The following is a 23,256-nucleotide window of genomic DNA, read 5'->3' as shown; positions in this document are numbered from 1 at the left end:
GCATGAAAAATTACAACTGTAACCAGATTTTTCTCTGTCACCAGCGTAAATGTGCGATTACAGCTGTTCATATTTTCACTCTAATGAAGGGTTGCACATTTAAATGGTAAGATTTATTATATATTGTATACCGCCTATGTACATGCAAAACTGTTAACCGATGCCTAAAATGCTGCTTGTTTATTCTGGCATCAATTATCATTTTTCTCAATTTTTAAATAATAAAAAAGCCCATTTCGGCACAGACGGGTTTCTGTTTCTTCTGAAGAAATAAACAAAACCTCAAAATACGAAGTGCGGGGCGGAGGAGAGGGGGAAGGAAAAATGTAACGACACGGACTGCGGGATCAAATAAAAGAGAAAGAAACCCCATCAGAAAGCAGGACCCTTCCTCATCCCAGCAGAAACAAGGAGCCGATCGCCCACGCTCGTTTGCCTTTTTTCTTTTTTTTTTTTGCAGAGAAACCGGTACGAGGTTGGGTTCATAAACAGGTGAAATGATGGAGTTTATTGCAACCAACATCAACACTGAAACTAAATAACTGTGTTGCCATCTCGGTCCCGCTGAAAGACGGATGGTAAACTTGACCTGCCGCTGGTACTATCCGAGTGCCATTTTTTATCGCCCTTGGCCGCCCCCCCGGCTGAGCGCGCTGGGTAAATGCCTGTGCGTGGTCAGGTCAGGCGCGGGCGCGGGTGAAACTCCGTTCACATTTGCATACAGGCGGGCTTTCACAATGAAGACCCATCTGTTCCCGTCACCGAGTACAAATCGAGTGTCACCCAACTCGCTGCAAACGACAGCCGCACGGCCATTAGATGGAGGAACACTTAGCTCAGGTTACGGATATGGAACTGCTGATTTGGGTTTAAATACCTGATAACTGAAGACTTTTTATTACATGTGAACAAAGAGTGAACCTTGAACTGCTCACGAGAGCACCCTGCTCCCCCACAGACCCTCCACCCCAACACCCACCCTTCACCCTCTATTATCCACACAAAACCGCTGTATATTTTTCTGGGAGGGGAAAAAAAAAAAAAACAACAACTAAACCAGATTGAAATGTCACAAAACAGATCTTAACAGCAGCCGATGACATCAAATTTATACAGAAGATAGGACGGGTGCAATAGGAAGAGGGAGAAAAGGAACAGCGGTGTAAACAGAAGGCGAACTCTGAACTTTGCATGCCCTTTGAGGTCATTAATATCATTGCAATGTTGTTCCTTGAACTTCTACTAAATTTTGCCAGGCTGGAAACATTTGCAGCTTGGGTTCAGCAGAGGTGAGGGTCTGCCCTCCTCCCCCCCTTCTCCAGCCCCCCCTCCCTAATCCCAGCTCTGGTCACCAGCCCACGGGTGCTGCTCACGCCGAGCGGGGATGGATCAGGACCCACGTCACCCATGTCACCACGTCCTCCTCCGTGGCGTGTCCCCAAAGCCAGGTGCCGGCGCCACGCTCACGTGTGGTCAGCAGGATCGCCGAGAGCTTTAATTAACGCACCAAGATAGTTGGGGGCTGCTCCTTGTCTCTGTCCAATTTAGGGGTTTCCTGGGGAGCTGCTTTGGTACTTTGCCCCTTCAAGCAAGGGGAGAGCTAAACTTCTGTGGTTTACTTTCAAGATGAGGTCAAACAAGATTATTTTGTGCTCAGAATGAGCCTCCTGTCCTACAATCAAAACATTAGGAAAAAAAAAAGCAGCGAGGGTCAACACCCACGTGAGAAAAAAACAGCACGATCACCACCACCACGAACGCCTCCTTGTTTCCACAGAGAAAAGGGGACAACAAGCACAGCCAAACCCTCCTGCCGAGCAACCCCCGAGCATCCCTTGAAAAATTCTTCGGGCCCAAACGTTGGCACTGCACATTCACAGCCCAGCAGTGGCCAAGGCACCGCGGGAGTCCGGCACAGCCAGAGCAAAGAGCAGGGCTCCAGCCCCCCAAGAACTGATACGCTGCTGGCTTACGGATAATATTTGGTACCACAGTCAAAACTGTTTTCAAGATCACAAAACGATGCTGCGAGGAAGAAGCCAGAGATCCTGACTTGTATCATAACTATTAGCCCACCTTTCTACACCTACATGTGTAGATTAAAAACAACCACTTGCGAGGGCAGCCACGACTATTTTTTTCTTATGCCCTTTTCTCCCAGGTCCAAGAACACCCAAGAGCTTCCCAGCTGGGCTACAAGGAAATCCGCTCCTGCCCTCCATCAAACCAGAACACCCACTAGCATCGACAGAAGTCGCACATTTACTGGGAGGAAAACAGACCATTTCAGAAGCGTGAATAGGAACGCATTCTTATTCCACCAAAAACATTTATGGGAATTAAAATCCTGTTAAATGCCCCAAGATGGGCAGTTTTCCCCACCGTTCGTGGCCCAGCTGCTTTCCTCTCTCTTGAAAAGTTCCTGTAAACAAAGTGGGTATTTGCATATCACAGGCAAGGCCCTTCTCGGGATGTCACCGATTTGCATGCAAGGTGGCTGCATGTGGCAGCGCGCTCCGAGGGGAAGAATAAACCAACTAGGAAAAAAAAACCATTACACAAGGTTTACCCTTCTGTTGGCTCCTAAAGAAAGAAAGCCCCATTAAAGAGCTGTCACTGTTTTAATTCCAGTTTTCCTACAGGGATATGATCCCATTCCCTTCCCCAAAAGATAAAGCAACTCGTCTGATAGAAATATTGGCTGCTTGGTGTGCGTGGGTGTTGTTGTGGTTTTGTTTTTTTTTTTTCCTTAGGAGTGAACAGGAACTGAACCTTGAACTTCATTTACCCTTTGAACTCGTTACCTTTAAACAAAATTCCCCATGCTTTCCCTCTTCAAACAAATTTCATCACAATTACAGTCCCTTCCACTTCGCTTAAAGATATATAATCATTGACTTGACCTAATTACCTGGTGCAGGCCTTTCTCTACAAGGTGAAAGCCATATTGGTGTGAACAGAAGCTGACCCCTGTATTCTTGATACCCCAATTTTATTCTAATTATTGTATAGGAGGTTTTCCATCTTCCTCTGTCCTCCTGTTCCCTCCCCCCAGTTGCTATTTGGTTGCTGGCGTGTTCGGTGATGCCCTTTGGGTTGCGAGCTGCCTGGAGACAGGCTGCGAAATACATCTCGCATTGAAAAGCGCAGGGGTTTTTTAGTTTTTTTTCAAGCTCCCCCATTCAATAGGGAACCAGGAGATTCAGCTCCGCAAAAGGCTGCCAAGAACAGTCTCCCCTGGAAGCGCACACAGCGTGCACCCATGACCCATCACGAGCACGTGGGTTCAGGGAGCAGCCTCGGACCCCCCCTCAGCAACACCCCACATCAAAGACCCCCTCCAGGGAAGCCTGGGCTGTTTTCAGATGTGGATTAAAAGCTTTACACTAGCAGGGAACAGGAATTCTGACAAGGAGGTTGAAGCCAATGTTTCCTGTAACTCCAGAGCAAGGTGATTGCATGGAGAATGTAAGCACAAAGAATTGGGGCCTGGGTGGCCCCGCGGTCCCCTCTTCTTCCAAATCCAAGTGAGGAGCACCTCGCCTGCGAGCCAAGGTCACTCAACCGCCAAGAATCAAGGTTTTCAGCTAAATGGTATTTTCAGCTTCAATAGAGTCAGTAAGGCGAAGCCACGACTCACATGCACATCACGCTGCTGGTTTTTCACCCCCTAATTCACCCTCCCAAACTACAACGGAAAGTTCAAGGGCACTGGGTTGATCCTGGTCTGACATTACCAGCTAGTGTGTTGGAGTCAAATCCCTTTGCACTCCTCTAACATCAGCCCCCTTGTCATCCTTTACCTTGTCTGTTTGCCTGTTCGAACTGCAAGCTCTTCAGAGCTGCACCTTGGTGCAAAACAGCTTTGGTACTGGGGTAGTACCACAAAATATCACTGCAATAAAATGAAATTATCTTCCAGAAGACTAGGACAAGACTGGTGTACCTTCTTGCATAAGGTTGAGGTTTACTGTGGATCCCCATCTTCTTTGAGGACAGTTTTTTCCTTAAAAATAAAATTAAGTTACAACGAGAGGATGGAAGTCCCCACCGGTGTCATTAGCCTGCTAATTTCTGATGGCATTCAGAGACAGAGAAAGGCTTAAATTACCTCTGCAAGTCAAGATATTTCCCTCTTATTCTTTAAAACCAACAAGAAAAATCTAACAAAACCAGCTCCAACATTAATAAAGAGTCACAGCAATTGACAGGCAGGGTCACTGAGAAATGGCACCTCCCTAACCTTCTCATTTGTCTTGGGCAATTGAAAAATAATTAGCAATTGCGAAAGGGTTCAATACCTAAGAGTAAACAAAGGGAAAAGGGTTACTCTAAGTCATGGTCCCATGGCCTGGGGCAGAGCATTTTCTCATCCACAAGGTGAGCATCCCCCCCCCATGACAAATTAACCCAGGACTGGCCAGGAAACGAAGGGGAGGGCAGGTGTGGACGGTCAACCGGAGTTGCTCTTTGCATTCAAATTCCTTCCCGTTCCCTCTTAGTTTTCTAAGCACCACAACAAAAGAAGAAGCAGAGACAGAAAGAGCCAGCACCGAATCGCGCAGATAGGTGGTGCGCAAACCTTGGTTCTGTGTCAAAGAGGTAGTGCATCCATTTGTTATGGTCTCTTGGCAAGAAAGGCCATGCTCAGATGCCCTGGAGCTCCACTGTAATAAATAGACACTGAAGATTAAAGGAGCAAATCCTACCACCTGCCCCAAGCCTGAACCCACAGATTTAGCATACTGGGGTACCCAAGAGGGATGGAGGCTTTGTAGACAGCAGAGCTATAGCCATTTTATGGCAGTTTCTGCAACCTCAGGGCTTGTGCCTGTGCCCCTGGCTCAGACAGCTCTGCTCCCCTGCTGATCTGTGAATTCAGGGGTTGAACGGGAAGACCAAGGGGGAGGGGAGGAAAGCAGTGCTCTGTCCCGTCCCCAAGCCTACCCCAGCCATCACGGGATCAAACCGAGGAACCAAAACCCAAAGTCACCATGATCTGCACTATTGTCCTCTTCCTCCCAGAGTTCTTTGATCAGCAGCAAGTTTGCATATCAAAGAAAAGTAGGAAAAGAGAATATTCAAATACCGATATTGTCTGGCCTTAGTTTCCCTTGGTAGGGCTGGTTAGTTTTCCATCGTAAAAGTTTGTGTGGTTTTCAATCTTGTTGCTTTCCTTTTCTGTTTGTTGGGGGGGATGGTCTTAAACAAATGAAAAGTGGCTTTGCAAGACATTAAATATAAAATTGAAGCATTTCTGATGAACTTATTCCAACTGCATTTGAAAAGAAAAGCTTGTGTTTGATGGGGGTTTTTTCCCCCAACTAGATTTTTCCTAGATTGGAGGAAGGATACAAAATTTTCCCTTGATTCAAAATAAGATGCATTCTCTTCTCCAACAGAATAATTGAAGCTGACGGATCTGGTTCAGTAGAGATAGCAGATCCAGAGAGACACTCAAAGCAGACATGAAATTTCCACCTACAGATGAAAATACAGCAATTTCAAATCAACCTTGGCAGACAGCAAACTGGAAACCTCATCTTAAGAGGAGTGTCACTACCCTGACGTCCACTAGATGACAAACATAGCTAAAAGTTGGCAGCAAAGATTTCTCACCTACTTGGGAGATGCCATTACAACTCGAATGAGCCAAAGTCGTGTTCTGCTCCTTGATGGCTATGGAGATTACTCAGGTAGCCATGGGCTTCCTAGACCAGAGCTAGGGCTGTGAGCATGGAAAGGGGTAGACAAATGTACCCATTTTTTGTTTTGTACTTCTAAGGTTGTGCTTTCCTTCCCACCAATCTCCGTTTGCATGCAGTCTTACAGGGATTACGATAACAAAGTTCCCAAATTTACCAAGCCACTGGCCTTTCCTTCTAATCATAGCAGAGAACTAAAACACAGAAAGGGCAATAATCAAAGGTAGCACCAAAGTTTAAAAATACAATACCAAGGTGAAGCTGAAAAATGCTCTGGCAAATCTAATGTCACACTCATAAAATAACAGAACAGATTTAAAAAAAAAAAATCAAAGAGGGACTAAATTACTTTATGAGCACCTAGGCAATAATTGCCTTCTTAGCAACAAGCCACCTTTGGGTTTGTAAAGAGCAAATGACCTTAGGCACATACGGTCAGCCTTTCTGATCAAGCTACAAAATTAGCAGACGAAGGGTAATGTGGAAGATGCAATATATCTAGAGACTTTACTGAGCGTTTGATGTGGTGCCACAGCAAATCTCACTGAAAAAATTAATTTACCTCAGCTTGGATAGAAGCAATCGTCACAGACTGAAAATTGGCCCAAGGGCCACAGACAAAAGCTGGTGATAAATGGCTTTCTGTCACGTGGGGGAGAAGCGTCTGTGTTGGGGTACTGCAGGGTATTAGCCCCCGTTTTATCTAAGGCAAGTAAACAGTCCATTAATTCAATGAGCAGGAAGATACTAAATTAGGTGGTAATGCAAATATCAAGTGAAAGCAGAGGAAATAATAGTAGGGGACACAGAAAGGTTAGGAATATGGATAGAACAATAAAATGAGATTCATCCTACTAAAGAATAAACTAGGGTAACAAAAAAGTAATCCAGAGCACATCCAGTACCAGGGAATGTTATGGAGTAAAAAGGGAGAAAATAAGAATTTGCAATGTAATTGAGGATCTCAAAAATAAATTGGCCAGGTCCACTTAAAAAGCAGCAGCATATGGTGGGTCACCAAGATACAAGCTGTTCTATCGGATCCCCTGCTCTGTTCAGGTGAAGGAACCTCTACCACTGAGAAAGGAGAGGAGAGGAGTCAGGGTAATAGTAGGCTTCTTCCAGCAATGATGCACCATCAACACAGGCTAAACCCCAACACTGGATCTGTCCTGAATTCTTGGGAACTCACAGCTAATACACTGACCACATGAAGGGGGCAGAGGGGAACAGGATGGAAACCATTTCCCTCCATGGTCAGAGGATCTCTGAACTCATCCTGTAGCCCACAGCTCCCTGGAACAATCAGGTCTGCTTTGAAGCATAAGGATATGAATGAAGTTTAAGGACGCAGAAATCAGGGTAGACTTGAAAGCTCTGCTGAGCCAAAGACCTCGCCTGCAGCTGCTCACAGCCTTTGGGGGACAGCAGAGTTCTGTCTTTTTAGGTAACTAAAAGCAGGTAAAACAGAGATACAAGTCATGGGGGGTGGAGAGCACCACCATATATATATATATATATGTTCAAAAATTGACACCAGCTGCCTGCCTGCTCCAAATCTTCAAGGAAAGTTCCTCCCTATCATGCATGTCCTCTCCACGCACCTCATGCATCAGGTGTTTATCAGGAAAGACAGAGTGCTTCAAGGATTTGGAAGGAGTTCAGAGAGTACAGAGAGCTTCACTCCGCTAAATTCTGTCCTCCCTTGGTTTTTGTGACTTCTTCACCCACTGCTAGCACAGCCCCTCCTAGGCATCTCTTTTGGCAGGCTCTTGTTGCCCTCAACATAAGACTGACTCAGTGCTGAGTGCTTTTGCCCCAAATACCATCAGTTTGAAGCTAAAATAAACTTCCGATTTCTTCCCCCAAATTCCATCATTTTTGTTCATGCTTTGATCCTCTGTAGAGCGATGCCAGACCATTTTCATTTACAGCAGACGGCCAAGTCTCATTACTAAATGTAAAATAGTTCTTTGGCCAGAGAATCTGAGCGAGGTCTTTGGGGCTCCAAGGCTTTAAGATGCGATTGCCACCTACACCACAGGCTTTTCGCTGGACCTGACTCAAGCCACTTGCAGTCCACATCGGCCCCAGCTCAATAAGAATTATTTCCTCCACTCCAGTGGATGAATCTCACTGTAAAGCCAGGCTAGTGCTCTCCTCCTGCTACTCTCTGATTTGCCCGGCAAGCTCTTTGGGATTGTCGAGAAAAGGCAGTCAAGGCTTCTTTCTCCAAAGGCTACCCAAGCGCCAGCAGCACCTTGGCCCTACTTCGCTGCTGGGAAGGTGCCATTGCCAGGGCAATTTGGTTTAAAACTGCAGCTGCAGAGACACAGCCCTGGGTGATGGGATGTTTCAAGGAATTGATCTATCTGCCAGAGCGTTTGTTCAAGCACAGGGTGAGGGTGGATAGAGGAACAGCAGCAATTCACCAATTTCAAACAGCAGCTCCCACTTTAACCTATGAGCGCAGGAAAAAAAATAGGGGTGAAGCTTTGTAACCAAATAAAGAGAGCTGTGAGCTCAATAACAGGCATTATCCTATGGCAAAGATTTTGTTATTGTTGAGTACTGATTCCTTTATCTCTCGGAGACAATCAACCTTCAGCCAGAGGAGTCTAACCTTAAAACCCCATAACTCAATTTTACATAGTGTTAAAGTTTGGGGGGATATTTGTCAGTGCTGGAGCTGATACAATCAGTCTGGAGGACCCTAGAACAAAGAGCAGTGGGTGAAGAGCGTGTCACCTCCGCACACATTCGTTTCCTTGATGAACAAGGAGCTATTAGTTGGTGAGAAAGCATTATCAGGGTGAAGGATGATGCCGATTGTTTCGGCTGCTCTTCCTGTGACACTGGATTAGAAGAAGAAGTCCCAGCGTTTGCTCAATGCCCCACTGGCTCTGCCCCCGCTGCACACAGGTACGCGTCTGCACGCTCCCAGCCACCCTTCAACATGGACCAAAAATCAATCTGGATGCCCAATCTCTTTCAACTGCCACATCTCTCCGGGGGTTAAACAATAAAAGTTTAACTTGTTTTAAGAAGTAGTTCATCACCGTAAGCCTTAAACAAAGCTACTCTTTAAAATACACATGTGCGCACACAAAATGCCTTTGTGCAAAATGACAATGACAGAACATCCAACGTAGCCTCTTTGAGTGAACCCACCGGCAGGTACAACAGCTCTGGGGAGAAGCTTGCTGAATAAAGTTATACTTGGCTCCTTACATTTAAAGGGGAAATAAAAGAAATTAAAAGAAAAATTTAAAAAAAAAAAAGAAAAAAAGAGGCCTTTTCTTCCCTCCAGTTGTCCTTTAATGCATTTCACTTTAGAATTTATTATAACCAGTCTTTAAATTAAATTCTTCAGGACAGTGCCTTTATTTTTGCACATAGTGATTTTCAGCACTACATAACCCGAGTAATAATTTAAGGTATTCCCTGTGGCTCACATTGAATCACACATTTAAACACATGCTTAAGTCAGAACAAAGTCTGTAGTAGTTTAGCGTGTGTTAATGTATATATAGCAGGGGCTTTTATTGCTGTCCAGATCATTTCTCTCAGCTGGGAATTTTGTATTTCAGGACTTGTTAGTGTTTCAAGATTGATCCTGCAAGATACAGGTGCCATCATCATTATTCCCACGAGCATTTCCACCCAGGTGAGCAGACAATACTCCGAAGAGGTTTGTGGGATGAGGCCATCTTTACTCCAAACATACCTTGCTTTCCCCACCAAGGGAGAAGGGCCCCAAGGCTCTGTGTGCACATGTGCCAGGAACGTGGGGAAAGCACGTTTGTTTGCCTTTTTGTCCTTGAATTGTCATGCAAACATGTCCCACAGATGAATGAAGAGAAGTTTACCCTGGTTTCAGACAAGTCATCTTGTTATTCGAGCAGAGGAAGAGCCACCTTCACTTCCCCTGCAAATGACCTCGTTACGCTCAAAATTCTAATACAAAAGCAAAAGAAACCCAAATCTTTGCTATAACCTCAATACATTTCAAGTGCATGATCTAGAGCATCTCTTACCCTTGTTCCTGTTGAAGCACGCATGCAGAACCCACCGAATATTTCATCTTACTATTCATATATTTGGTGAAAGAATGTAAATTCTAGATTTGCTGTAACCCCATCACTACAGGTGCCAATCCCGCTCAACCCCTGGCACTTCGACAAGGGCAAACGCCAATTTCCTAAGTCCAAGCGAGGTCCTTGGTGCCAGCCAGAGGCTCTGGGCATCCCAAGGCTGTTTCTGCATGGCCACAGGGCACCAACCAGCAGACTCAAAACTGGTACCTCCTCTTCCATCCTGCCCTCTGAGCATCCTTCCTACAGAGGAAACCCCACGCAGGTCAGTAATGAGATATTGCATCGCCTGTTAATTTAGGAAACTAGAATCACTGTCTTTCAAAAAAAGGGCAGAAGAGACCCTGTAATGAAGTTCCACCCCGACACTTTGTTAACTTCCATTTCCTGCATATTGATCCCTCTGCTGGGGAGAATATAGAGACACAAAGCGTTTATGCCTTGGATTTACATACTCATGAATAAAAAGGCCTTTAGGAGGCGGGTGCATAAGTTATCCCAGCCCCCAACGCAACAGTAACTTGCGCATTGATAATTCACATGTGTTTGACATGAGGAACATGCAATTCGCCACGAGAGGAAGCTCCATCCCGGCTCCTGACAGCTGCCACGCCACCCGGGACCAGGCACCCGACAGCATCGGCTCAAAGGCGCCCGTTCTCCGAGCCCCCCACACCCGCTGAAATAATCTACGGGCTGAGGGCATCCTCCGCTGCAATTAATTTTAAGCTGTGATCATAAGCCAACGCTCCTTGTTTTCATGCAAGCTCACCGTTGTTAAGCTGCTTACTAAAAAAATCCAAATAACACCTTGTCGTTAAAGACTGTCCTCTAGGTACGGAAAATAAATCTATTCATCTGATCCTGCACTTATAAAGCAATATAAAGAAACTTTAATTATGCTTTTTCCCTGTCGGCAAACAGCGAAGAAGGCAGAATTTTTGCTTTAGAAAAGCCACATTAATAAGTTATCGGCATTTCACTGACTTCTAAGCAATTTCAATTATAACTCCTGTCTGGGGCCCCACAGACCCACCAAACTGCTGAGATTTTACACCACATCTTTCATAACATTTTTGTTTTTCTTAAGGGCTCTTGCAATCAAGGAATTACTTGAGAATCTCAGCTTAAAGAACAAACAAACATCCCAGCGGTTGAGCAGAAACCCGCTTCCAAACCACAAACCGAGGCATGCAACACCCAAAGACCAAATCACAAACACATTATTTTGTGTGAAAGCAACTCCTGCTTTTAAAGCCAGCACTTGAATCCTGAGGTTGACAGTCCTCAATTGCAAATAACCACCATGAAATTGCATCCCATTTAGATGTGGGAGCTTAAGGAATAGGCTGGACCAAAACATTTTGGGGCCCGATCTGGTTTGTGGCAGGATTACATCCAAAAAAAAAAGCTCTAAGGAACCCCCAGACAGGACACTCATAAGAGATCCAGGCTGCCGACCCTGCACAGGGCTGAGCATCGGCAGGGACTCCCCCTCTGGTCCTCCTGTCAGTCAGTGCCAGTGTGTTATGTTTCAACGCTTTATAAAGAAGAACTGCTTTTACGGGGTGCAGGGGAAGATAAGGGGGAGATGAGACAAGGCAGAAGGCACTTGCAATCGCCTGCTCTTCCACAGACACCCTTAGCACAAGAATAAGCACAAGAATAGCCTCTCAGACCAACTTCCAAACATCTTCAGCTTGAGGAAAAAGGACTTTGAGCTCAAAACGGGCACCCACAAAACTGCAGGCTCAGTCGGTTGCCCTCAGGACCAGCATCTACAGCTTGACGTGCCTGGCTGATGGAAGCTGCTGCCACAAGTCAGATAGGATTTCTGCAGCAATTACTTGCACCGCAATTTCCTGCAGCTGTAAAATCCTAAACAAGAACATGAAGCCACTTTGGGTTGGGGTTTTTTGTTTGTTTTAAATGAAAGCTGAAAATCTTGGTAGCATCACTCTCACTGCTGCTTGTTCTCTACAAAGGTCTGAGCTCCCCTTATAATTTATGCATCTATTTCTGGCAGGCTGCAAGCAACCCACCCTCCTCCTCTCCACCCCGAACAAATAATCCTTAATACAGAGGTGAACCAAGTTGCTCTGTATAAAATATAGCCAAACCTTTTGACCAGCCAGACTACCGTTCCAGGAACTTATTTGCACAATGCCAGAGACATTATCACACTGGGCTTGAAAGCCCTAATGTTATGGTGCATTTCCATTCAGAAAATGATAAATCAAAGAACATGAGCTCAGTCGCTTTAAGGGAGTCTGATTTCTTTACAAAATGTCACACAGTATAAGTAGGCAGTTTTTAGAAAACATGTTGTTTTCTTATACGTGGATTTGTGCCTGTTCTCCTCCCCTTGGCAAAACTGACATTGAACTGGTCAAACCTGCTCGAAGCCGTGGTAAGGAATCAGGAGAAATAACTGATCCGTGTTTTAACTTCTCACTCCCTGGGCTCGTTTGGACGATGCCCAAGGTCAGAAAGGAAACAAGGCAGGAGAAACCTTCAACGGCAATCGCACTTGTCACAAACCTGTTCCCCAAACGTTTCCCACGCCGTTTCATAAGGCTTAAAAGTACATCAACAGCAAGTTTATAATAACCCAGTCAAAAGCAACAAAAGACATCTCTGGACATCGGGGAGGCAGAGATAATTGCTTCTAATGGTATTTGAAGAGAAAAAATGTAAAGCTTTCAACTCCAGCGTAAGAGGCATTTCCACTCATCTGCGGGCATTCAGGATTTGATCTATACAGACTATCGAACTTGCAGATACTCAGCATTGCTGAAACAGTTCTTAGTCTGCATTTTATTTCATGCACTTTATTATTGCACCTGAAATTCAGCAGCATTTGGGCAAGCGGCTCCTTTGGGCCACAGCGCAGGCTGAGAGCCCCAGGCCACGCTACCCTCCCCTCCATCACGTTTATCCCAGTGCAGCAGACATCAGGCTGCAGCTGGGGAAGAAAACCACAATTCCCACTTTCGGTTTGGAAAAAGCAGAGATCCGCTGCCACTCCATCCACACAAGGACTTCATCGGAGCCCCCAGGGAGCTGTCGGAGCACCGGCGGTGGGGAGAAGGCATTTGCAGAACCCCTTATTTTGGAGATTGGGGGGGGGTTGGGGTGGGTTTGTTTCGTTCGTCGGGCGTGTTTTTAACACCAAAAAAAAAAAATTAACGGGAGCAAAAGGCGCCCACGCGCGGTTTGCCGGCCCCGCGGGAGCGGCGCCGCTTTGCGCCACAAGGGGGCGCTGCAGAACTCTGCTGCCGCCGCCGCGCCGGCCCCGCCCCCTGCCCCGCCCACTCACTCCACCCACCCACCCCACCCACCGAGACTCCCCCCCCCCAACACCCACCCACACGCTCCCTGCACAACGCTGGCACCTCTGAGGTGCACCCAGCCTGTGCATCGTACACCCACACCCACACCCACACACCCGGCCACCCACCCCACGCACCCACCCCCCACCCCCCCCCCACGCCCGACACGCACCCACCCGCACCCCGCAGCAACGCACCCCGCGCACCCACCCGCATATCCAGCTCCTCAAGGTGCCGCTGAAAACACTCCTGCAGGCTGGATTTTTTAAAGCAATTCATTCCATAATTTAGGAAGCGGTTCATTAGAGTTTAGAAGCGCGTGAGAGGTACAGGGGAAATAAAAGCAGGGGAAATAAAAGCAGAAGCTGTAGTTCTGGATGCAAGGACTCCCTAAAAGCAGGGAAACGTGTGTGGTTCAGAACACTCCACACCTCAAGGAGAAAGGATTCGGTTCTCCAGAACACCAGGAGACAAAAGAGTACACCTTGAAAGACGAGCCCTTTCAGAGGCTGGCTGGAAGCTGCCATGGACCAGGCAAAAAACTTCTAGAAGAAGTTTACAGACTTATCCTCTGGATTTGCAAGCTGGCTCGCCAGCATCTTGTTTCTGAGGAGTTATGTACAAAACTCACTTTGGTATTTTATTGTTTCCCTACCCATTTCCATATACTAGAAGGCCAAACATGAGCAAACAGGGCCTTCTCCAGGATGCAAATGAATTCAAGAAGTACCTGGAGGTGGATCAAAGATGTGCCACCTCTTTACAGTTTTTAACCCCCTCAAAACGTTTAGTATCACATTGCATTTGTACCCGTGTCCCCCCTTTTGCCCCAAACCATAGTGAAGTACCATCTCCTCTACCACCCTCCACACCTTTTAAGATAAAAGCCATTTTTATAAATCAAAGGGTATTTTTCCTAAAGGATTTGATTTTAAGACACTCAGAACTTACATATTTAAAAAACAAACAAACAAAAAAAAAACCCCACCACACACAACTGAATGAGATGTAAGTATGTTTGGCCGAAGTTCTCTGCTGACATGATGGAAAAAATCTTGGATATCAGAGGCAAGATTTCTTACCCCAGAGACCATGCCTAACAGAACCCGTAAAGTGTATTCCTGTCACTGTGAGTTATGCTCCCTTCCATGTGCTAACAGATACCTGTGTAATATAAAAGAAAATATATTGTCGCTTATGTTGTTGTGACGCAGCAGCACAGCCAATAGCCAGGCACGGGGACAGAAGCCGCAGTGGCCCTCACCCCCTCAGCTCCGTGTGATCTCACCGTGACACCAAGTGAATCATTTGGATCCTGGCTCAGCATCCCTCCAGCAAGAGATCAGACACTTCGCAATGATGGCAGAAGCGCTGCTACGGAGCCACGGGGAAACCCCAACTGATAAAGCAATATCTAGAAGCACTAGGTATTAAAGATGCACAACTCCTACCCCTCAGAATGCTGTGGTATCTACCTTCGATAAAACTAAAACAAACACTGGCAAATTAAGTGATCTACCAGTTTAAAAGACAAAACATTTTTGAAAAGTCTTCAAGAGGTCTGAGCAGAGTACATTACATGGGAAGTGTCTCCTAAGAAATACTTATCATTATAACAGTACTTAGCACTTCCACAGTGCTTCCCAGCCTCCCAGCACTGTACAAACATTAGCTTCTTAATCACTCATTAGGGACGATCCTATAGAGCTGGGCCATGCCTCATTGAGTAAAGTCATCCCCAACTCGCTCAGTCCCTCTTGCTCCCTCCAGAGACAACTTTGAAGGTTCTCTCCGATTCCCACAAGAAGTTCAGAGCAAGCGAGGAAAAGTCTGTTCAAAAGGAACAGTGGTGGCATTCCCCTGCCTCCAAACCACCCCATTTTTCATAGCAAAGAGAGGCAGAAGTGAGCATCATCCCAGTCAGAGCCCTGCTTCCATTAAAACCTTGAATTAATAAAATTGGGAAATTCAGGAAGGCGGGAGATAGCAGCCTTTAACAGTGCTGTGGGCTTGCACCTAAGGACATAACCTCTTGTTGTTGCAAAACAGGGCTAAGAAGGGATGGAAAAAAGCCACAGGAATGATAAGTATGTTCCTACAACCGGCCAATTTATTCTTCTGGCCATAACTAGATGGATTACCTCCATGCATCAGCCACCTGTGCTGCCCGAAAGGAGCAGCTCTCGGTCACTCGTCTGTGTGACAGCAGCACCCCGAGGGTCCGCGGTGACCCAGGCTCTGTACTAACTCACCAGAGCAGGGTGCCTGCTCCAGGGACCTTGCTGGCTAAATGGGCAAGAAAGTGTGGAAGCAAAAAGGGGCACAGTAAGAGTGAAGTGTGCTCACTCGGAGAAGCCAAGGCAAATGGCAAAGATGAAAATCAGTTCATGCAATCATAAAACTTTCTACTTTTCCCGCAGGATGTTCTAATTCAGAAACCAGGGCTGTTTGACACACCCTTTAGCTTAATCCATTTCTCAGAAGTAGCAGCTTAAACTCTCAGGTGACTGACTTCATATTCCTTAAAAAAAAAAAAAAAATCATTGTGCCTTCTATAAAAAAAAAATCATTGTGCCTTCTATAAAAAGAAAAATCATTGTGCCTTCTATAAAAAAAAAATCATTGTGCCTTCACCTTCTATAGTGAAAAAAGTAAGCAAAGAAAAAAAGCAAGCAAGCAAAAAAAAAAACCAACCAATCCCCCAAGTACACAAAAAAAATCTGATAGTAAGTCATCACAAATTCAAAAACCAGAGGAAATCACAATCTTGATGCATATCCGTCCTACTGGCAGATATCTAGAAAAATTCATTCTGATGATGCCCCTACAAACCATGGCAGGGCAAAGAGAAGGTTCCAAAATTCAGTCTTTTTTCCCTTTTATATTGCTGTTTCATACTACCAACAGCCTGCATCCAGTCAGCTAAAATTGCTCAACTTTCATCCAGAACGAACACACACAGCTTCCAAGAACTAACACCTCATTTTAATGCAACTGCTCTCGATGCCAGCTTTTTTACCCCCTCCTTTTTGTAGTATGCAATTTTTCTATGTTAACAATCTCCTCGCCATTCACCTATTTGGGCATCCTTCCATCGAGCCTGGCATTTCATCTGTGTCTGAAAACTTCCAGTGGTGCCAAGTGTTTGCATACCTTGCAAGTGTTATGTCAAACTCTGCCCCTTAAAGCTGCCAAAAACCACCACTCAGAGTTAGCAAAGCAAATACCTCCTTAGACAAGCTTAATAAACACGCCAGGAGAAACCCTAGACTTCATAGAGACGTTGCTCGCCTGACGAGGCCAAGCTTGAGGTCTTCAGCACCCTTTCATGTCCCATTTAGGCCAACATCCATTATCCTTGTCACACGTTCTCCAGCCGTGCTCTGCAGAAGTGCATCATATCTGAGCACACAGATTATTTAAAACAACCGATCCCTAACTCCACACCTCTTTTCATGCTGCAATTACTGGTTAACTATCAGACCAACCTTGTCTCTAATCAGTCTAAACAAAGCCATTTATTTTACAGCAAAAATCAACACATAACAGCAGATATGCCTGGAGTTTTGCACTGCACAAAGCAGCTAACTTTGTTGCCCATCGGCTCTTATGGCCTCAGCCCAAATAAATCCTCATTTCTTTGTATTCTTGACTGATGACTGCTGATTCACTAACGAGAGTGGGAGTAGACATGAAAGAGTACATTGAACAGAGAGAGATGGGGAAGAGGAGGGACGGAAGCAGAGAAAATGAAAGAGGAAGGACAAGTCAGAGGGGTAAGAAAGCATGGGGGGAAAGTGCAAGGGAAGCAAAAGAGGAGGAGGAAACAAGATCTGTGGGAAGCGGGAGATTGAGAATCTGAGACCAAAGAGCAGTCAAGCCTTCACTAGGGCCCAGAGATAACCCCTGAGAAGATCAGAACAATCTCAGCTCTGTAGACTTCAATTTCAATAGCATAACACAAATCCATCACTCCTAAACCACCACTCAAAAGCGGACGTGAGCATCGCAGGAACTCTTTGCCCAGAAAACCCTGTCTGACATTTAATGCTTTGGAAAGTGCCGTTGGCCTTGGGTGCCAGCTCCCATCCACCGCTCGGCTGGGAGCGCTTCTACGCTCACAGGAAGGAGGAGCCCCAAATTCCCAAGCACTAGATGGTCCCAAAAAAGGTTCTCCAAAGCAAAGCACTTTAAAGACACCTAGTTGTCAAAGGGCGGAGGGAGACAAGGTTTGAGAACACACAGTCCCTTCAAAGCATGAGGCTGAGCACCCAAGAAGAAACATACCCAAAAGTCACACGTTAACTTTGGGAAATGCTAGCCCCCAGGTCCAATTCTGCTCTTTTCTGTCACTTTTATCAATCCAAAATAGAACAACCAACTCCAGTTTGCACCAAGATGATCAAGAAATACATTTAACTTCACCAATACTAAATTAAATTCAGGATCACCATAATATTTTATGGTCATTGACAAAACAGGTACCAGTCCACAAAAAAAGCAAAAACCACCCCCTGCCTTGAGATGGATGAAAGACAACAAGGAATTCATGCTAGATTACACTCACCTTTCAATCTTCTTCACTCAGTGACTTCAAAAAGCATCAATGACTTACCATCGTCCTGGAAGTCTGATGGAAGTGAAGCATCAGATGTCATGGAAGGGGCCAAACTCCAGCTCTGATTTTCATCAGAACTGTCCTGTCCAAAGCCAACATCATGCTGATCGTCCCCTAGAAAGAGAAGGAGAGCCTGATTTTAGTGAAGAGGACACATTTCTAAACCCAGATCTTATTGCCTACACTGTGAGACCTTTCCTCCTGGTTTCCATCTTCCACTGAAGTTCTCTACAAAACCCCAAACCACTTTTGTGGATTTAAGGCCAGATTCATCATTTAGGGCCAAGGCAGCATATTCCTGCTGCAAGAACACGCCTGCTGGATACGTACAGACTTCACACCTGGAGGGCATCCAAGGAGGAGACTGGAAATACCAGTCTTGGGGCCAAACTACCAGAGCTATGTCCAATTCCTTGTTCTTGCCCTCAGTACATGACCTCTGCATAAATCATCCACCTGTAAAATGGAGGACTACGCTACCTGCTTCACTAGAATGAACAACTTTCCTATATTGTAGGAAAAAGCTTTGAGATCCTTAATTGAAGAGCGGTAGGGAAAAAAAGATTGACTCCCTATGACAGGCAGTCACATACAAATTAACAAAGCAATGTGTCTGTGTGTAGAGGCAGCAGCTATTACCTCCCCATACTTGATGTTGCACCAAATTTTTCTGTAAGCAGACATTTTGCTAGGGAATTTGCTATTGATATTGGATTTTATGCAGAAGGCACTTAGATGCTACAGTGACAGATGTTAATATCAAATTTTAATATAAATGGAGTGCAGCTAGCCTACCTATAGAAGAAAATACTAATCAACCCAAACAAAGGAAAAAAAGTGGTCTTTCAAGCTTTTGCCTTGCATTTCCTGAATACACACATCCCAGACTGCTGATAACAGAGGTAAAGACAGCTGCTTACTCATTCAACACACAACAAACAGCAAGAAAGGTGAGTTTTCAGCTGATGTTAATTGTGTTCAAACACTATAAACAAGTTTTATCTCAGCAAACAGAGGAACTGTGCCCCACAGTTTAAATCAAGCACTGATGAAAGTGTACCAAGGCCTGGAACAGAGGTTTACAATGCTCTTCCTCCCACCAAGAAACACAGTGGAGATGCCATTAAGTCTCCAGCTGCAGAAAGATGTGACACAATATTTTGGATGTGGTTTATTTTCAGCATCCCAGGTTGCAACCTTCCCTTGCTCGCTCTGAGCGTGAAGCTCTCAGAGACCCCAGGCTTCTGCATTCAAGGGCACATTTTCAAGAAAACTTCAGTTCTTCACCAAAAGGAACAGTCTGGCTGTGAAGAACGTAACACGCACAAGATTGTCCTCCCACAGATCAGTTCCTTAAAAAACAAATCACACTGGGTGCCAGACACCATGATAGTCTTGCTGATATTATAAGCTCAAAGGTCTTGAAAAACTGATTGAAGGTTTGACTTTGAGATTTACCAAAGACCTACAGGGGTCAATGACAGAACCGAGGGATCCCTGGCAGTTCACCCTTTAAGCCATTACAACCTTCCTAACAGGGGAAGAGCCCAAGAAACAATCAAATCTTTTCCCAGCTCTATGCTCACTTAGTTCCAACAGTCATCCCAGCATGCAGTGCGGAACATCAGATTCTGGAGAAAAAGGAAATTCAGAAAATAACTTTTCTCCTTTTGGGGAGGTGCATAACTTAACATCTGCGTCGCTAATCTCTCATGCCAAGAAGCAAGCTGCAGGTCCCTGGCCCAAAAGGGCAGGCTTGGATCCCTCCTGCAGGATCAGACATCAGCAGCAGTGGTACTGCAGTAGTCTTCCATCCACCGACCGCTTCTCGGTCATGAAGAGTAAGCAAAGCACGTTCCTCTATGCTACAACAAACTGAAATGCATGCACGCACCTCCGTGAGGAAAAAAAAAAAACCAACAAAACAACAATGAGGGGTTAAAAAGCAAAGACTGAAATTCCCTGCTCCGCTGGCCAGGCTCTGGGAAGCGGAGCGCATCCATGAGCACACCACTGACCGCCTGACCTTGGAGAAGTCATTTCAGTGCTTTGCTCAGTTGTGTGTGACACGGGGATGTTTCTTCCCCGTTTTACTGTAGCACTTTGAGATCCTCAAATAAAAAGGCTCTAAAAAGCCTATATAAAAAAGCTGCTACCAAACAGCAACTCGGTGGCGTAGGAAAACACAGCGTTCATTCTAATGAGGATCCTTCCTCCGTGCCGTGCTGCAGCGTTGCGGGCTCGACTATCTGCAGTGATGCGAAGATGCCAGCATTATAAGACAGTTTCCGTAAGCCCGTTCAGCCCCTTAAAAAAGAACATTTTCTTTCAACCAAACTGCACCGTATTAAACCCAGCTTTTCAAACACACACCAAGGTAACAGGTGGTCCCCATAACGAGATACAGGTGCAGGATTATTGCGATAACGAGCAAACTGTTTCTGGTTTCTGACTAGCAGGAGGCAGCGTGGCACGGTGCAGCCGCCGCACCGGGGAGGCACGGCTCACGCATCGGTGCATGGCTGCAGTAAACCATTTGGAACAAGAACAAGGGCCCAATCAGGAAAGTTACTTGCAAGAATAAGTCACTGGCTTTAACAGCAGGAGAAGCTGTTACACACATCAACCACGGGGAAGAATCAAGCCACAGGTTTCTGTTTTGGCAGAATAATTCCCAGGCATGAAATATCATACGGGGAGTTGTCACCACAAATGTGCTCTTTCTTGCTGTCCCCACACAGGAATGGAAACTGGGGTTTCACGTGTATGTGTAAGCTCCCATAACCCACTCAAATATACCCAGGCTGCAGTATGTACATACATGTAGCATGCCAAGCACAGTGGGACTCCAAATTGTGCGAGCTGCTGCAACACAAATCAATACAAACAAAGGCATTTTGTTTGGTTTAGTATTAGGAATATTTTCAAACACCACCTATAGTTTCTGTAACAAAAACAAGATCAACAAAAGCTCTGCAGACGTAACTACTTAAAACAAATCCTATTGCCTTTCCATTTGGATTTGCATTATGAGAACTTCTTGTGCTCTAATCCACTTCTCCATAAAGTTTATGGAGCAGCAACAGCTAGTTGAGTCCAAGCAGAAAAAATAACCAACAACTTGTCAGGGGCCAAGCTATTGTTCTGAATGAAGAAAAAACTCATTAGCTTTTAATGAAAACACAGGGAATAAAAACCAAATAGCACAGAACCCCAGCAAATAATTACTCTGCACCTGACGCAAAGCTGCTCTATCTTCCTACTCAAACCCTCAGCAAAATTCCCCAACTTATCGCTCTTTGGAGCATGAACAACAGCAAGATTGACTCTAAGGGAAAGAGCAAGAGGTTTCTTGGGCTTACACCTCATCCACAGGCTCCTCTGGCACTGTTTGGCTACCCCCAAGTGTGCTAAATACCCGGCTTTCTTGCCTCATGATAGTTGTGGCACAGAGAAAAAAAAAAAAGAAATTATGCCATCTTTTAGCCATCTGACATTTTCTGCGGAAACAGTTTCTTGCGCAGCAGCAGAAAGAGGGGCTTGAAGGCATTCTTTGTAATTAACACAGATATCGTGCTTTATATGTATCGCCTTTGAGTAAATTGCAGAAGGGACAGATTGCATCTCTGGTGAACGGGGGTGTCCCCAGCAGCAGAGGGGGTGCCAATTCAGAGCGCAGTGACTTTGGGCAGCAGCGTCAGGCAGGTCGCATCAGTCACACCAGGTCCCTGCAGGACCCACAGACATCACGCAGACCTGGCATCAGGCAGAGACGCAGCCTCGGGCAGACCCCCTGCATTGGAGGAGAAAAAAAAAAAAAAATACTATGAGGGGAATTAAAAGAACCTAATTAAGCATAACAGGGCTCCGAGCAAGCAGCACAAGCAGGACCTACAGGAGAAAGAGTCACCACGATCAGGGAACACACTGTTGCTTCATTCTCCACAACCTCAAGAACGCAAATGCTGCTCTCGGCAAGGAAGGGAATAATCTGAACCTACCCGTCCTATTTGCTTTGGGGTTTGCAATCCTGGAGGGTAAAAATAACAGTCCTACCTCTGCTCTGGCATAGTTGCAGGATCTGGCAGATGACAGGTCTTAGGACAAATGCTAGAAAAACCTCAGTTCAGATTCTAATTTTGCTACAATCCTGTTGTGCAGTGTCAGAATGTGCCTCCATGCCCATCTCCCCTTCTACAGTAGCGGGGGAAGGACAGTTACTTTCTTTTAAGACTGAAATCTCTTACCGAGACCTCAAAAATCAAGTTCCCCAAGACTGAAATTTTTTCTGCACGTGAACTGGCAAAGAAGTTTTCCTTTCTTTAAGCTGCAGTTTGTCTCTCGTGGGGGTGGGGGGGGGAAAGCTGAATTAATGCATCCTGGCACACACAGGAAGAGAAACAATTTAAATAGGTGAAAGGGCTTTGTAGCAGAAAAAAAAAAATCATCTCCAGTAGCTTGTTAAGAGAACTGCAATTAAGCTTACTTTGCATTCAGTGAAGGTCTTTATCTAGGTACCTAGAGTTTCATTAAGCATCTTTTTAGAGCATAAGAAAAATCAATACCAAGCGAGTTCCATTTACGCTTTTATGATAAGCTTGTTCATGCCAAAGCGGAAGTAAAATCCCCAACTTGAGTTAATATTCAAGGAAACGAAGTTCCTGCTTTAAAGTAATGACTCCTTAGTATCATACCACAAATAAAGGTCTCTGATCCAAATCCCATCTGCCTTCATGCTCGACAGTGTTAATATCTCTAGATTTTCAGGGACTAATTTAGCAGTAATGCATTTCCCTAAGCAGAGCTGTAAAAGTATTATCAATACTATGGTTTAATATCCTTACTACAATCACTTGCTGAAATTATGGAGAATCACATGGAAACACATCAACTGAGATGCACCCACACAGTAAGTACTGCTCACATGTAAATATATTATAGTTTAGCTTTTGTAATGTAGTTAAAGCTCTGTCAACATTGCTATTATAAATTATATACCTTTTTAAACACATTTATGTGCTAGAAAATGTATGGTGTTTCTTTTTTGAATGCCTTAAAGGCTTCATCGGCTCCTAAGCACCCATTTGGATCTGTGTGGTTAGCCCCTGTGATTAATATGCAAATAGCTGAGGTTTTGGTGGATGCAGGTTTTCTACACCTTCTTCATACAGACTATTGACTTCCTTATAGTGCCAGTGCCCCGGTAACATTATATTTGCCTGAAAATCCCACGTTTTCTATTGCACACCACTGTGATACTCATACGCGTCTGTCCTCCCCTCCCCGGGCTGTACCAACAACAGCGCTATTGTTAACAAACTACAAGAGAAATTTCTTTATCTACATATCTCAAAGTGTTTATCCCACTTAATAAATATTTTCTTGACTGTGGAGATCATGCACAGAAGGAAAATAACTTTGTCCCTGGCTCATGAGGCAAACAAGGCCATGGTGAGAACAGGACCCGTCTGTGCTTACACTGTGTTTTATCAGTGGGACAGGTCTAC

At 45.2% G+C, this 23,256-nt stretch overlaps 1 protein-coding gene across 1 annotated transcript in view; it reads right to left on the bottom strand.

Moving 5' to 3' along the window:
- SKAP1 (src kinase associated phosphoprotein 1) overlaps positions 1-23,256 on the bottom strand; it is a 156,980-nt gene that overhangs the window by 107,851 nt on the left and 25,873 nt on the right. The window contains exon 4 of the mRNA XM_075036421.1: positions 17,747-17,863. Coding sequence (XP_074892522.1) covers positions 17,747-17,863 — 117 coding nt within the window. The remainder of the gene's footprint in view (positions 1-17,746; positions 17,864-23,256) is intronic.

This window comes from Buteo buteo, chromosome 9 (assembly GCF_964188355.1).
Source record: "Buteo buteo chromosome 9, bButBut1.hap1.1, whole genome shotgun sequence".
NCBI lineage: Eukaryota > Metazoa > Chordata > Aves > Accipitriformes > Accipitridae > Buteo > Buteo buteo.
The sequence above is the reverse complement of the archived record's forward strand: the minus strand, read 5'-3'. Positions and strand labels throughout refer to the sequence as shown.